Raw genomic sequence first — 16,362 nt, 5'->3', positions numbered from 1 at the left:
ACCAGGCTTGTAATCCCCTCATCATTTTTGCTTGAAGGGTTTTCTGGACCTAGAATCCCAGAACCTGGGGCTGGAATGGAAAAGATCCAAGGTACGAGGTATGTAGACGTAGTGACGGAGAAAAGGGGTCTGGTGTTCTGGAGGGAATTATGGGATAGACTTGAGAAAATCCTTCCTGTCTCCCTTTCTAAAGCTTTTGATGCCTGCCCACCCAAAGTCTGAGCCCACTTTTTCCCCTTTCCCTTGTAATCCCTTGTTTTTAGGCAGAGCAGAGCCAAAGACAAGGTTGTGGGCAGATAAGCAGTGAGAAATGAATCAGGAAAGGAGGCGAGGAAAAGAGGGATGAGGGAGGAGAAAGCTAGGGTGAATGAGATGAGGGCAAGTTTCCCAGGAACGGCCTCTCCTCCTGGGTCTGCTGGCTGAGGACCTGTTAGTGCAGCAGGTCCTGGAAGATAATAGAGATGCTTGTGAGGAGATTGTAAGCCCTGAAGTAGACAGCATTGGCTAAGGGGTGGGAGGGAAATGCCTGCTATTGACGGTCCGACTGGGTGGCAGCTACAGTTGGGAAACTCCCTTTCATCGGTTTTATAGCAACTGTGACTTTTGGAAAACAAGTGCACCTTGAAGGACCTGGCCAGTGGTAGAATTTCTAGGGCCCTTTGTAATCCTTGCCTTAGACTCCTTGGGGGCCCTCTTTTGTCATCAGTTAGCAAGTCAATTAACATTTATTTGAGCACCTTTTATGTGCAGAACTCTCTGCAAAAAAGTACTGAGGATTGTTCAAAAAATGGAGAACTTTCTATCACTGCCTGCAGCTTTCTCAGCCACGTGGGGACAGAGGGTGCCAGGATGTCAGGAGACCAGGGGGTTGGCTGAACTTCCTGGAAGTGACAAAGAACAGAGCGGCTGTGCCGGTGAGCTGCTACAGCAAGGCCTGGATCTGTTGGTCCTGGCAGAGCTATGAAAGGTAAACAAAGTCCTTCCCATCTTAGCCCAACCCAGGGACACCTGCAGGAGAGAAAGGAAGACAAACGCCCACACTCTTGAGAACTCTGGTTCAGATACTTAAAGGAACTCATTCTAAGGACGACCCTCCCTGAAGCTTGCAGTGCCATATTGGTTGCTGATACTCTTGGAGGAAGAAATTAAAGACCTAGGCCCTCCTCTGGGGGAGTTGCCAGTCTGTTCCTTCTCTTCTCGGCCAGGGACTAGGGAGGAGGAAAGGTTGCAGGAGGGAGTCAGTGAGAAGGTAGAGGGTCTGAGTAGGTGCTCCCTCAGCAGGGTGAGTAGGCAGGTTGACCTTGGGGCAGTCAGACTACAGCTGTACAGAGCTGTACAGTCTCTGGGCTGTAACCAGGTTCTCAGGGCACACACACAGCTCAGTTCCCTTTCCCACCGTTTCCTTTCCTAGGGCTGCTTCCTAAGCTATTACTTCCACATGAGAGATTGCTTAAGAGATTAGTGGAATGTAGTTATCAGTGGAATTCTCTCATGTGGTTTAGAGATTTCCTTTGTCAGTGTCTCGACTTCTTACCTGGACAAGTAAAGCAGATGCTTGGCAGTGTTCATGTCTCCTCTCAAAGGCGACGTTAACTCCAGCAGAATGGGAGGCTTCCCTCCAAATGCTTGCATCTGTTCCTCATCACTCTCAGGGTTCAAATGTCTCCTTCCTTAGGGACAAGGCATACTGTCACGTCCACAATTAGGCCTGTGGAAAAGTACCAAGTAGACATTTAGAAATGTCACCTAAACAAGAGGAAACAGTGTTTTGCTCTAGGATAGGAAGGTTCATTCTTAGAGACTGGGCATCCCTCAGAAGGAGCTGCCCTTCAGAGACTGACCTCTAGGGGTCCTTTCTTGGACCTTGGGAGTATCTGGATTGGGTGATGGGATTGGATTGTAGGGAGAGGGGACACTAAGGGAGCTGGGGAGAGAGTTGCAAGGTGAAGGCTGTCCTGAGCAAGAGCAAAAGGAGGGAGCCTTCCAGAGGGTCTTTCCTCCAGTGACAGTGAGAGGAATAGACGGGAGGTTGCAAGCGGCCAAGAGACGGTGCCTGCACAAGAATACGCTCTTCTTTCCTACACTGCTCTGGCCAGCCGCCGTCCAGGAGGCTTTGAGTGACTGCTTCCAGTGCAGTACTCCTAACCCTTTCCTGCTGGGCCACAGGCTAGGGCTGAGCAATCACCTGCAGACTGGGAGTCAGGGCAGAGAGCTGAGTAAAGCTGCCCCGCTGTAGGCATTGGGTGGGGAGGGACAGTAGTAAATTAGAGAGAACGTGCTACATCTACATAGGCCACTAGACTCAGGTCTGGCCAACTCTTGCTGTATAGAAACGCAGACAGTGATGGCAAATTTTCTAATTTTTCAAGAGAAGCCAGAATCTGAATTTTTATTTGTGCTCACCCAATTTTTTAAATATTTGTAACTAATTCAAATTTTTTAAAAATAAAAGGAAAGCCAAATGAGGCATATTTTTGACCTTGTAAGCTACCGGTTTATGTCTTTGGGTATAAAATACTCTTTTTCCCAGGAGTTTGCAAATGAAGAGAAAGTGAGGAAAGTGGTTGTTGGCTACTAGAGATGGGTGGCAGGAGGAGTGGTTTCGAGAAACAGCAACTCTGAGCACCCGCACAAACTGAGGACACTGTCTAGAGGAGACGTTTATAATGCGCTTGCTGGATCCAGTGATGTACCTGCTCCTTTGTCACTGAGGGTCCGTGGTTCTGTGTGGAGTGGAAGAAGCTGAGTGATGGGAGGAAGAAGAGGGACTGAATGTCCATCTCTTATATGCTCACAGCTGGGCAAACTCTTGGGCACATGGTTAGTGGTGACCCTTCATACCTTTCCAAGTCCTCAGAGAGCATGTTACAAGACACGTTTTCATACTTACTGGTATATAAGACTAGGCTAAAGTGCATGCAAATTCCTAGGCCTCATCCCCATTGAGTTTCCCATTGAGGAAGTGGAGCCTGGGGCTCTGCATTTTTAACAAGTACCCCCATCGATGTTAAGGAAAGTAGGTGGACAGTGGAGTCAGACAGAGCTGAGTTCACCTTCTTGCTCTGTTCCTTCAGTGGGTGCATGATCTTGGACCAATCGTTTGATCTCTCTGAAACTACATTTCCTGATTGGAAAAATGAGTCTGTGTTATCATTACCATGAAGAATGGTAAGAGCTGAATTAGAAGATAATTGGAGGCCATACAGAGTCCTGGCTCAGAGCTAGGGCCCTGGTGCAAGCCACCTGGGCTCAAATTCCTGCCTTGCCACTTTGTAGCTGTGTAGCTTACGGCAAGCTATTTAACTGCTCTATGCCTTGTTTTCCTCAGTAATGTGTAACTAATAATAGTACCTGCTTCATAGGGTTGTTACAAGGGTTAAATGATTTAATACATGTGAAGACTCCTAACTTTAGCTATTAGAATTATATAAAGAATCTAGCAGCATGTCTCGTAATAAATGTGCCTTTGCTTTTCCTTAGATCCTCTTACTGTGGGTCTCAAGCAGGTTAAGGCTTACTTCAAATGTCGCCTCTCTATGAGGCCTTCCTGGAGTCCACTTTTTACATGGCTTTTCTCCCTTTACAGTTCGCTCCTCCAGGGCAGGAATGTGTGTGTCCGTTTTTATATCCTCGTACCTTGCACAGTGCCTAGCATAGAAAATGGATTGAATGGCAGTGGTGGAGAGTCCGAAAAATGCCTCAAGCTCAGGACCGGAGAGGTTGCCTTCCAGATACCTAGAGAAGCATGCTCTGGAAGAAAAACCACTTATTAAGCTTCTGTGTGCCAGACATGAAAATCATGTGAGATAGTCATGTTATTGTTATTGCTCATATAGTGAGAAAGTTGAGTCTTTGAGACTCACTTGTGCAATGTCACTTAAATAGCAGTTGTTAGAGTCAGGGTTGGACTTAGTTATCCGACTCCAAGTCAGGCATTTTTCCTATGCACCTCAAGTACCTGGAACTGTGGTCTCTGTCTCAGTGCAGAGTTTATAGAAAAATTGTAGTGGTACCTTATTACGTTCCTTTCTCTGGATTGTAACTCTTCTTTTCAGATAGTTGTCTGTAATTTGTCAGAGCTGGCTTTTTGAGCAACTCGTGACTGGTGGTAGATGCTAATTGAACAATTTCATTTTCCAAACATGCAGTTTCTATCTGGACTTTGCCGTTGAGGGGCTTAGGAACTAACGAAACAACCTGTTGTCCTCCTTGCTTCTCTGCTCCATTCCCAGAGGGTATTTCCTCTGCTTGGGAGCCTTCTCACCTTGCAGCTAGACGAGCCAAGGAATCAGGCTGAAAGCATAGATGAAAGGCTGAAAGCATAGATGAAAGCCTGTCATTGCTCTTAGGGCCAGGGGAGAAGCAGGGTCCCCCAGGAAGCCAGCCATGCAGAGTGCTCAAGGTTGAGCTTCAGGTGTAAAGGGTTAGCCTGGTCCCCAGTTCCTCTGGCCGCTAGTTGTTCCCTGACCATGAGAGAGCTGACCTAGAGAGAGCAGGTGGGAGGGAGGATGGTGAGTTGGCATCTCTGTTCTTCTCACTTGGTGGGCTCTTCTGGTGTTTTCAGCAGTGCCTGCCCAAGATGCCTTAACTCCTAGCCCACTCCTGAGAATAGCAGCTGTGCTCTTGCCAAAGTGTGACGAAAGGTCCCTGCCATGGGCCTGGTAGCAATTTCGATCCACTCCTCTCTTGGTTACATCTTCACAGGATTTTTCTTCTTGGCCCAAGCAAATGTAAGAGTCATTTACATTTTTCCTTCTTACTAAGTTGGCTCTGTGTTCTCATACTCAACTACATAATAGCATTTCAGGGCAGTGGGTCCACTCTCTTTAGACCAGAAATTCAGGAAAAGAAAGAATATGTTTTTCATCATGTTCTTTTAGTAGATTTCAGTTTATGGTCTTTTATCTTCTGCCCTTTCCCAGTGGGCCTGCCCTGGAGCTGCTAGAGCGTGTCCAGTGTTGTTTTGATGGGTTACGATGGTTATTGTGACCATTGTTACCATGGGCACAATTGAAAGCTGATGCTTAGCAAGTTGATTTCTTGTAGCACTGTGCTCCCTGAGGATTCTGAGCACTGGCCTGGGAAATCTTCCAAGGGCTGCCTCTTCTCTCCCTTCTTTCTGTTGCACGCACACCCATATGCAAATCACTTAAGTTGGCACTGGGCTGGTACAGGTAAAGCATGTCTCACCAGAGTCGGTGTGCATAGATGCACTGGTGGCAATCCTTCTCCTCCTCATTCTCCTCCTCCTCCTCGCTAGCATTAGCTGTATACTTAAGTTTATAAAGATATTTTTCCCCCCAACAGGTAGGGAAGGCTTTTCTCACTTTGTGAAGAATAAAAGTGAGGCTCAGTGGTGTTTTCTTTTTTCCAAAAGCATCTGTAGTATCACCTTGGTAGGCTGTTTCATTGCTGTCACCATCGCATAATCGCCCTTATGCCTGCTAGCTGCTTCCTCCCTTTCCACTTCCCACTCCACTCACTCCCACCATCACCAAAACCACAGCCCTGAGAGCTCCCACGAAGTTAAAGAAATTAGAGGTGGTGCATTTCATGTTGAAATTAGGAAAGAACTATACCTGATATCAGGAATTAGAGTTTGCTTATTTTTGTCTTCGAGACCAATCATTTATTTGCACAAAGGTAATAAATAAGATGGCCTCCATCTCCAGGCTTAAGGTCATTAGTGGCCATAAATATGTTCAACTTTCATATCCAAAAATACTTCATATTGGTCAGTGTAAGAAGAATGCCAGTCAGAGTGAGAGAACTACTCTCCGTGAACTGTTCAGCTTCCATGAAGGTGCTGTTAGCCCAGGCCAGAGTGCACCATTCACGCTGGAAATACGCTTGGTATATCAGTTGTGTTGTCTCTCATATCTACTCTCCAAGGCACTTAAAAGCTTCTTTTACTCTTAAGTTTTAAATCTATATTGGGATATAATTCACGTAACATAAAATTCACCCATATAAAGAGTACAGTTCAGTTGTTTTTAATATATTGACAGAGTTGTGAAACCATCATCACCATCTAATTCCAGAAGTTTTTTTTTACCCTAAAAAGAAATCCCATACTGATAGCAGCCACTCCCCATTCTGCCACCCTCAGCTCAACCGTAGGCATCCACTAATTGCTTTCTGTCTCTATAGATTTGCCTATTCTGTACATTTCATAAAAAAGCATCAGGATTCATCCATGTTATAGAATGCGTCAGTACTTCATTCCTTTTTATATCTGAAAAATATCCCATTTTATGAATATACCACATTTTCTTTATGCTCTCATCGTTGATGAGAACATTTGGTTTGTTTCCTCATTTTGGCAATTATGAATAATGCTGTTATGAACATTTATGTACAAGTATTTGTGTGGACATGAAGTTTTCTTTTCTTTTGGATATATACCCAGGAATGGATCATGCTGGGTCATATGGTTACCCTGTGTATAACTTTTTAAGGAACTGCCAAACTGTTTTCCAAAGTGGCTGTGCCATTTTTTATCTCCAAAAGCAATGAATGAAGTTTCCCTTTTCTCCACAGCCTCACTGGCACTTGTTTTCATCTGTTTTTTTTTTATTATACCCATCCTAGTAGATGTGAGATAATACCTCATTGTGGTTTTGATTTATATCTCCCTAATGATTAGTGATGTTAAGCATTATTTCATGTGCTTATTGGCCAATTTTATATCTTTGGGGAAATGTCTATTTAAATCCTTTGTCTACTTTTTAATTGGGTTATTTGTGTTTTTCTTATTGAGTTGTAAGAGTCCTTTATATATTCTGGATATAAGTTCCTTAGCAGATAGATGATTTGCAAATAATTTCTCCCAGTCTGTGGGCATCTTTCCTTTCTTGATGATATTTTTCACAGCACGAAAGTTTTTATTTTGATATAATATAGTTTATGTCTTTCTTTTCTTTTTTTTTTGAGGAAGATTAGCCCTGAGCTAACTTCCACCACCAATCCTCCTCTTTTTGCTGAGGAAGATCGGCCCTGAGCTAACATCTGTGACCATCTTCCTCTATTTTATATGTGGGATGCCTGCCACAGCATGGCTTGTTAAGCGGTGCCATAGGTCCATGCTGGGGATCTGAACCATCAAACCCCACGCTGCCAAAGCGGAATGTATCACATAACCGCTGCGCCACCAGGCCAGCCCCTGTCTTTATTTTCTTTTGTTGCTTGAGCTTTTGGTGTCATATCTAGGAAACCATTGCCTAAGCTATTGTTACAAAGATTTATCTCTGTGCTTTCTTCTATGCTTTGCTTGTAGTTTTAGCTCGTAATTACATTTAGGTTTATGATTCATTTTTACTTAACTTTTTTGTATGGTATGAAGTAAGGGCCCTACTTTATTTATTTGCATATGAATATCCAGTTATCCTAGCACCATTTGTTGAAAAGACTCTTCTTTTCCTATTGAATTGTCTTGGCATCCTTGTTGAAAATCAATTGACCATAAATTGATGTGTTTATCTCTGGACTCCCAATTCTATTCCACTGATCTCTATTCTCATATCTGTATACTTTGTCTTGATTACTGTGGCTTTGTAGTATGTTTTGAAATTGGTAAGTCCAAACCTTCAACTTTACTCTTCTTTTTCAAGATTGTTTTGGCTATTCCAAGTCCCTTACAATGCCGTAAAATTTTAGGATCAGCTTGTCAATTTCTGTAGTTGATGAGTATTCTGTTCAATCTGTAGATCAATTTGGGCAATGTTGCCATCTGAACAATTTTGAGTTTTCTGATCCATGAACATGGAATGTCTTTCCGTTTATTTACGTCTTCTTTAATCTCTTTCAATGATGTTTTGTAGTTTACGGTATACAAGTCTTGCACTTCTTTTGTTAAATTTATTCCTAAGTATTTTGTTCTTTTTGCAGCTGTTGTCAATGGAATTGTTTTTCTTGATTTCATTTTCAGATTGTTCATTGCTAGTGTGTAGAAATAAAATTGATTTTTAAAAATATTACTCTGTGGGGCCAGCCCTGTGGTTGAGTGGTTAAGTTCGTGTGCTCCGCTTCGGCGGCCCAGGGTTTTGCTGGTTCAGATCCTGGGTGCAGACAGCACCACTCGTCAGGCCATGCTGAGGCAGCATCCCACGTACCACAACTAGAAGGACTCACAACTAAGAAATATACAACTGTGTACTGGGGGGATTCGAGGAGAAAAAGCAGAAGGAAAAAAAAATATTACTCTGTATGCTGCAAACTTGCTTGACTTTATATATTCATTTAAGAGTTTTTTAGCGGTATCCTTAGGATTTTCCACATACAAGATTATACCATCTGCAAATAAGAAATAATTTTACTTCCTCCTGAGTATACCTTTAAGTTTTAACCTTTTTCTTTCTTTCATTATTTTATTTATTTATTTATTTATTTTACAGATTTTATTGTTTTCCTTTTTCTCCCCAAAGCCCCCTGGTACATAGTTGTATATTCTCTGTTGTGGGTCCTTCTAGTTGTGGCATGCGGGATGCTGCCTCAGTGTGGCCTGATGAGCAGTGCCATGTCCGCGCTCAGGATTCGAACCAACGAAACACTGGGCCGCCTGCAGCAGAGTGCGTGAACTTAACCACTCGGCCATGGGGCCAGCCCTCATTATTTTAGCATAAAGTAATGTTCCCTAAAGGATAGTGATATATTAGCTAACTGTATATGGTACATGAACGGATATTTTTCACTTTGTAAGTGCTTAAATACTTTAATGTATATTAATTTTATTTTAATGAGTATTAGAAAAAATATGATAGTTCATAATTTTATGGTGTTGGCTCAGATGTCACTTTTTCAGAATGTTCTTCCTTGAACATCCTATGTAAAATAATAGACCTTCTTTTCTCTTTCTCTACCTTGCTTCATTTTTTCCTTCCTACCACTTATCTTCACCATAAATATTATACACAAATGTATACTTATGTATCACATAAATGTGATGTGTGCATGCTTATTGTCTGTTTCTTCCCACTGGGATGTGAGCTCCATGAGAGCTGAGACTTTCTTTTATTCTTTGCTAGATGGCAGTGCCTAGGACACAAGTGCTCAGTAAATATTTGTTGAATGATTATTTAGAACAAGGTTTACTATTTTAAGAAAAGCAAGACAGTTTCAAGTTGATGAAACAAAAATATTGAGTAAATAGTTATTCAGGAGGTATGCAACTATGGCAAAATTCATAAAGGCTCTGTGGCATGCCAGAAGTTTGGGAAACTCTAACTTAAGAAATGAGAGAGATAGGATGGAGATGGAGTTTTTTTTTATCATTTTCTGTGAAGTGAGAAGTTATCTGTTAGCTCACAGACTCTTTCCCCAACCCAGATTAGGGGTGAGGCTCCTAAGCTATAATACATGGAATTAAATAAATGTGGGAAAGTGGTTCCTACCACCCGCCACAGAAACCTCTTGGCAGTTTTGGAGGTCATCTGGAAATGTTTGAGGTGCTTTTGGCTGCCCGTGGAAACTTGGCTTATAGGCCTTGTCTTCTTTGCAGGGCTCTGGGTTTGCAGAGAGCCGAAATGACCATGACTGCCAACAAGAATTCCAGCATCGCTCACGGAGCTGGAGGCACTAAGGCCCCTCGGGGGACTCTGAGCAGGTGAGTAGGGGAGTACTGCTGGAGGAATGGAGCTCTCTGAAGGGTGGCATCAAAGGACAGCCAAGTGGCCTGGGTCCTGGGTAGGATCCTTGCTGAGTTACATGATTATCATCATGACTCTGACAGTCGTACAGGTGATGGATCTAGGCCCAGCTCATGCTGACCATGAAGGAAGAGTCGTCTCTAACATGTATGCTATTTTCTAGTTCTCTAAGTTTCCATAGGAGGGAACAAACAGGGACCCTAAAACAAGTTTTGCTTTGTGCTATTGGAGGAGCCTAGAGCTCCAGGCATGGAGCCAGCATGAAGCAGCTGATGTTCTTCTGGCTGTATGCTTTTCCCAAGATGGAGACAGCTTGGGGGCTATGCCTGAGCTAGGCTGCACTGTAGTGAGGGAGGCTGCCCACTCTGGGGGTAGGGATGGGGCAGCAGTTATACAAGTTAGCACAAGTTCCAAGCAGAAGTCTAGGTTCTATAAGAATTTAGGCCATCCTGCAAACAAAGCAGCTTGGGGAATTTTAGTCAGTGTAAGCTATAATCTGCTTTCCTGGTTTTGTCTTCTTTTTAAAAGTGGGAAGGTAGAACCAAAGAAAAACCACAGATTTTGGAATTAAGTAGAATTGACTTCAAATCCAAGCTCTAACTATTTACCAAATAGTGAGATCTCAGGGCATTTTCTTATGCCCTCTAAAATTTTGGTTACTCATCTGTAAAATAATAATAATAGTACTTATCTCACAGAGCTGCTGTGAGGATTAAATGAGATAATATATGTCAGTGCTTAGCATAGTGTCTGGCATAAAGCCACTCAATAAATGTTAACTCCCTCCATATGATGGCATAAAAATTTCCAGAGTTGGCAGATAGATGTACAACTCTCCCCAGGGCTTCTCAGCTCTGGGCCAAGGCTGATACTGACGTTCTAGAAGAACCTCCAGGCTCTTTTATTAAAGCCACGTACCTTTCATAGCCCCTTCTGCTGAATCTCAGGTGGACACATTTGGCTTTTGGGACCTCAGCTACTAGAGTGAATAGCTACGAGAAGGATGTTCAGCTTAGGTTGGAATAGGACTAGTTCCTTCCTGGATGTCTGGTGCACGCAGTGCCAGGCTGAGACCAGCGAGGCATGGCACACTCAGATCTGACTGCAGGTGCTAGTAGACGTTTGGTTCATTCGGAGCTGGAGTCCAGATATGGTTGGTAGAATGGAGTGCAGGACATGGCCACTGAGGAGTGACTGGCGTGAATGAGGCAGCAGGAGTTCCCTATACCGCACATGCAGTTTGGTCCCAGTGAAAATGGTCTGGATGGACTGTGTCAACCGAACAGAGATTGGTAGGTTCTGACTTGTTAAGTACATAAGAACTTGGGAGTTAGAGAAACAAGTTGAATAGCCACTCTGTGGCAGCAAGACCAATAAGAACACCCCCTGCCTTCTGCCCGTGTTCCCCCTGTAACCTGGACTAGAGTTGCTTACATACTTGCTTCCCTGAATGGGGTGAGGCTGAGAATAGCAGGGACCAGCAACTTCTTGAGTAAAACAGGGAGAAAAACTGAATTCTCCCAGGCCGTGTTGGTGGCCACGCCAGAAACAGGCCTGGTCTTCGTCTTCCGTTGTCTGCTCCTGGGGAGCTCCTGGCTGGGCTCTCACCAGTCTGGTGGCGGGTCTTACTCCTCAGTCTCACTATGACTGAGTTGGCAGATGGAGACTGGGAACTAAGGTTTCCTTTTTTTTTTTATGTGAGACTGTATGGATGAAATAGGCACTATATGAGATTGAATAGTTTTATTCTTAATTTTAAAGAAATAGTATATTTAGAACCTGAATTAGAACTTACAGTACCTGGCAGCCCTCAGCTCCTTTCAGTACTATTCCTTTTTTCTTCTAATTTCCACTATGTTGGGGGTGGGGTGGGAGATGCAGTGTTTACATCAAGTCACAAAGCAGAATCAGGGCTGCTGACAAGTACCCCAGTTTCTATTTGGAATTCATATGTACATGTTTTAAACGTTTTTAGAAATTTCTCTTCTTTTAGGTTCCTAGCATGCTTGCCATCATAACTTGATGGATGGTGTTTGTAACTATCTGAGCCTCTCATGTACCTAAAAAAAGCGTTTTTCTAGCCTCCCTTCTAAGTCTTCCCTTCCCTTCCTTCCTGTCACATTTCTGCTTCCTGCTCTCCCTCCCTCCTTTCCTGGGCTTTTGGCATGGAGTCACAGGTCTCTGTGGCTGGCTACACCCTTCTTTCATAGGCTACTGCTGGACTATAGGTGTTGTTTCAAAATTGTCACCTGTGCTTTCTCTGGCTGCCTTCATCCCCAGCCACCTCTGAGGGATGTTCTTTGGGCTGAGCAGTGCAGTAAATCACCAGTTCATTTAGGAAGTCATTGTCAGTGAGCTCTGAGGGCTCTCCTCCTAGGTGCTAGGCTCTGTGGTGGGCAATAGGGGACAAAGAAGCATGATCCACTCTCTTTCTTCAAGGTGTTTACAACCGGTGGGGAAGGGCAGATGGGACCCTGTGGAACTGTCAAGATATATATTTGCAAGGCTGTTTTCCTAATTTAAATAAGACTTTACCTGGTGCTGCCACTAAGCCAGTATGGGTTAAAGATTCTGGATTCCATTCTATTATTAGGCTTCTATGGGTATTTTGCTAATTTATTCTCTTCCTTTTCCTCTGCAGCACAGTCATGATTTGGCAGGATATGTATGAGGAGGAAATCTAAGCCTTTTCACTTGACCACGAGAGTTTTGTTCTTTGCTATGTTTTGCTCTCCTAGAGCAGGTTTCCCTTTCTCTTTGTTGATGAGGCCGATGGGTGCTTTGCTTCACCCTCAGCTGCCAGCTACACCCTCCCCACAGGCTGTTCCCCCTCCGGCTCATGGGATTTGGCTGTATCCAGTTCTGGGGTGGAAGGTGGGATTCTCAAAGCTCCTCTGATTTCCAGAGGTCAGGCTTCGTGATGTTGGTACTGATGACCTGGGATGGAACTAGAAGCAGCTTGGTGACCTGAAAACGAGGCAGTGTTATGTTTAGAGCTAATTCTGCCACGTAGATGGGGCGATCTTTGCCACTGTTTGCTCTCGGGAGAGCTGTAAGACCTGGCTGACAGCAGGGGCCGTTCTCAGAAGACATGAAATCTCTCAGATTTCGCTTGTGCTGTAAGACCTGGCTAACAGTGGGGCTGTTCTCGGAAGACATGTCACGCCTGCGGATTTCCTCGACAGCTTCTTCGCTATGAAGCTCCAGCACCTAGGTCATTGTGACTTGGAAATACAGGCTGTCAGTATTGTGTTTGGGAACCTTGCCTCTGAATATAGGTGCAGGAAACCTGGATGCCTGTAAAAATGTAGACTTCCTGGGGTCAATGACTTTGACTGACTTCTTTCCGTCTCTCCCAAGCCTGGAACAATGCCTGGTATGTAGAAGACAGTAACTATTTGACCAGTAACTAGTTGACCAATTGACTAGATGGCTGGGAGATCAGCTTTTTAGAACATAGGCTGCTGTACTATTCGAGTCCTTGTGGTACCTTCCTAATGGGTCTTGTTGACTTTGGACTCTCTTTCTGTTCAGTCCACAGACTCTTAGAAAGGCAGAGCTGAAAAGGAACCTTAGAGCTCATTCAGTCTAACCCACTTGTTTTACAGATTGGGAAACTGAGACGCAGAGAAGACAGAGGTACTCCCAAGGAGACAAAGCTAATGGGAAGAAGAATTCAAGCCTAGCTCTCTTGATCCTTCTGTTATTTCATTATACACTATGTTCACCTCCCTATAAACATTACTGGGATCTCTCTACTCAAAAACCACTGTCATCTGTGATATGATCAAACTTGGCCTGGCTTGTGAGGTTTTCATAAAAAGCCCTGGTCTTTCTTTTCTACCCTTATCTTTTACTGCTCTCTAATGCAAACCTTACATTTCTGCCAGTCTGGATGCAAGTGTTACTTCCTTCCCAGTGCTTTTCTTGACTACCCAGCTAGGAAGGATGCCCCTCCCGTCTGTATTCATTCACTCTTAGAACCCTTGGTTTGGAGCCTCCTAATGGCACTTATCATATAGTACCTCATATGGTAGATATTTGTGTGGGTCTTATTTCTACTCAGTTGGAACCGTTTGGAGGCCCAGCTCATACTCTTTTGGAATGTTAGAGTTGGAGGGGATCTTGGGATTCATTTGGCTCAGTTACTTGATGTTACTATGAGGAAGGTAAAACTCACATAGCTAATTGACAGTGGAACCATAATTTCAACTCAAATTTGCAGGTTTCTGTGCAAAGGGAGGTCCTCGTTTATAATATGGTGAAATCCAGAGAGGTCTTAAGGTCCCACTGCCAAGGTGAGTACGGATTTGGACCCTGTGCCTTAGATTTCAGGAAGAGAGTAAGAACTTGCAAAGAAGAAAAATCTCCTGAGAGTAGTAGCTGTGGGTAAAAGATAGTGTTGCAGAGCCTGTCCTGGCAATGGCAGGCCACCTCTCAGGAGGGACCTGTGGCCTTAGCGCCCCTGTTACCTGAGATGCCTCTTAGAGTCCAACCATGGTGTCAGTCAGTATTGGTCTAGTTATTTCTTGCTGCGTAACAAATGACCCTAAACTTAGTGGCTTAAAACATTAACATTCATTTATTTTGCTCACAAATTGCAATTTGGATAGGCTCATTAGGGAAATCTTGTCTCTATTCCTTGTAGCATCATTTGGGGTTGCTTGAAAGTTGCAGGTGACTCAATGGCTAAAGGCTGGAATCAGTCTGAAGGCTTGTTCACTTACATATCTGACTGTTTATGCTGGCAGTCAGCTGGGATCTCAGCTGTGGAACACCTACATGTGGCCTCTGCATTTGGCTGTGTGCTTTCACAGCAAGACGACTGGGTTCCAAGAATGAACATGTCAAGAGAACAAGGCAGAAATGCATGGCATTTTAAGGACCTAGACCTACAAGTTGCATAGTGTCTTTTTTTATTTTATTTTGTTGATTAAGGCAATGGCAAAGTCTGCCAGAGTTCAAGGTAAAGAGCTCTGTACTCCAGTTCCAACATAGGGAAGTGTGTGGGGTTTTCCCCCATACCACTAAGCAATTCTCCAACACCAGCTGAGTGTCCTACAATTCAACTCAATTCTGACACTGTCTACCAGAGATAGCATAAGATTCCATAGGTTAGGGGCTCAGTCCCATAAGACTGCCTTCTACTTCAGATGCCAATTGCAAGCCAAGGTTGTTATCAACTGGCTATTAATCAGAGGCTCCCATGACCCCCTCTTTGGGTTCATTCATTTGCTAGAGTGGCTCACAGAAGTCAGGAAACCCGTTTGCTCCCTAGATTACCAGTTTGTTACAAAGGATATTAAAGGATACAAATCTACAGTCAGATGAAGGGATACATAGGGCGAGTCCTGAACAAAGGAGCTTCTGTTCCTATGGAACTTGGGCTGAGCTGGGTGGCACAGGAAGCATTATGGTTCACTAACCTGGAAGTTCTCTGAACCCTGTCCTTTTGGGTTTTTGTGGAGGCTTCTTTACATAGGCATGGTTGATAAAATCATTGGCCATTAGTGATTGATTCAACCTCTAGCCCCTCTCCCCTCCCTGGAAGTGTAGGGGTGTGGGACTGAAAGTTCCAACCTGCTAATCACATGGTTGGTTTTCTTGGCAGCCAGTCCCCAACCTTAGGTGTGGTCCAAAAGTCATTTCATTAACATAACAAAAGACACTTTTTATCTCTGATGTCACTTAGGAAATTCCGAGCATTTTAGGAGCTCTGTGCCAGAAACCACTACAGAAACCAAATATATATTTCTTATTATAAATCACAGCATCATACAAGGGGAGGGGAAATAGTTCCCACTTGAGAGGATCAACATCACATTGTGAGAAGGGCACATGAGATGGGATATGTTGTGGTCGCTATCTTTGGAAAGTCCAATCTGCCACTCTGCTCTCTGGTCACAAAAATTCATGTCCTTCCCCAAACGTAAAATACACTCAGTCTTTTTCTAAGATCCCAAGTCTCATCCTGTTAATGACATCAACTTGAAGTCTAAGATCTCATCATCTAATTCAGGTCCAGGTATAGATGAAACTCTTGGGGTACGGTACCTTTCATTGTGTGTAGTTACTTGAGTACTATTACTCTTGATGTGAAGACCTATAAACTAAAGAGGATATATATCTGCCAGCCGAAATACACTGGTGAGACAGGCCTAGGATAACCACTGTAGATAGTTTTCTTCAAAAAGGGGAAAATAGGAGGATACCCAGCAGTTACTGGTCCATTGTAATTTTTATATTCAGTGAGGCACATGTTGCCAATTTCTTGATTCATTCTTGGTTCTATTGCCTGGGAGTCATTTACCTTGTTTCTAGTTCCATCCTCAGGGTTTTGGTTCTGCCCTCTAACTCATCTTTCCTTTTCCATAGAAAGTAGTCCCATTTTTGCAGGTGAGTAGTTTTCTCATGTGCTTCATGCACATAATATTTCAAGGATCCAAAGTCTTCATTTTATATTGTCTCTGTTATTTTCATTTCCAGCTGATACACTTCCTTTAAAAACTTTGTGGGTTTCTTATAAATCACTTTATAACCCATTGCAGTAGACAAAAAAGTACATGTACAAATCACTTCACGATGAGCCCCTTTGTACTTTGGGTTCTCTGTGAGATTGCTATGGGACAACAGTTCTTAAGAGTCTTAGAAGCCTTATTATTTACAGAGACTCTGCAAGGCCCATCCTTAAGATTCTTACAAGACCTTTTGTCTGTCT

At 43.6% G+C, this 16,362-nt stretch overlaps 1 protein-coding gene across 50 annotated transcripts in view; it reads left to right on the top strand.

The window, feature by feature from the left end:
• DENND2B (DENN domain containing 2B) overlaps window positions 1-16,362 on the top strand; it is a 176,813-nt gene that overhangs the window by 113,706 nt on the left and 46,745 nt on the right. For 41 of the 50 annotated variants that reach the window (XM_070626264.1, XM_070626261.1, XM_070626248.1 and 38 more), the window contains one exon: window positions 9,497-9,601. The exons of 1 other annotated variant lie outside the window; for it this stretch is intronic. In XM_070626264.1, coding sequence (XP_070482365.1) covers window positions 9,522-9,601 — 80 coding nt within the window. In that variant the 5' untranslated portion in view covers window positions 9,497-9,521. Of the gene's footprint in view, window positions 1-37; window positions 99-9,496; window positions 9,602-16,362 lie in introns of all 50 variants that reach the window. 8 more of the 50 variants (XM_070626255.1, XM_070626253.1, XM_070626280.1 and 5 more) reach the window with 2 other exon arrangements.

Source organism: Equus przewalskii, chromosome 6 (assembly GCF_037783145.1).
Source record: "Equus przewalskii isolate Varuska chromosome 6, EquPr2, whole genome shotgun sequence".
In the NCBI taxonomy this organism is placed as follows: Eukaryota; Metazoa; Chordata; class Mammalia; order Perissodactyla; family Equidae; genus Equus; species Equus przewalskii.
This window is presented reverse-complemented; position numbering and strand designations above follow the sequence as displayed.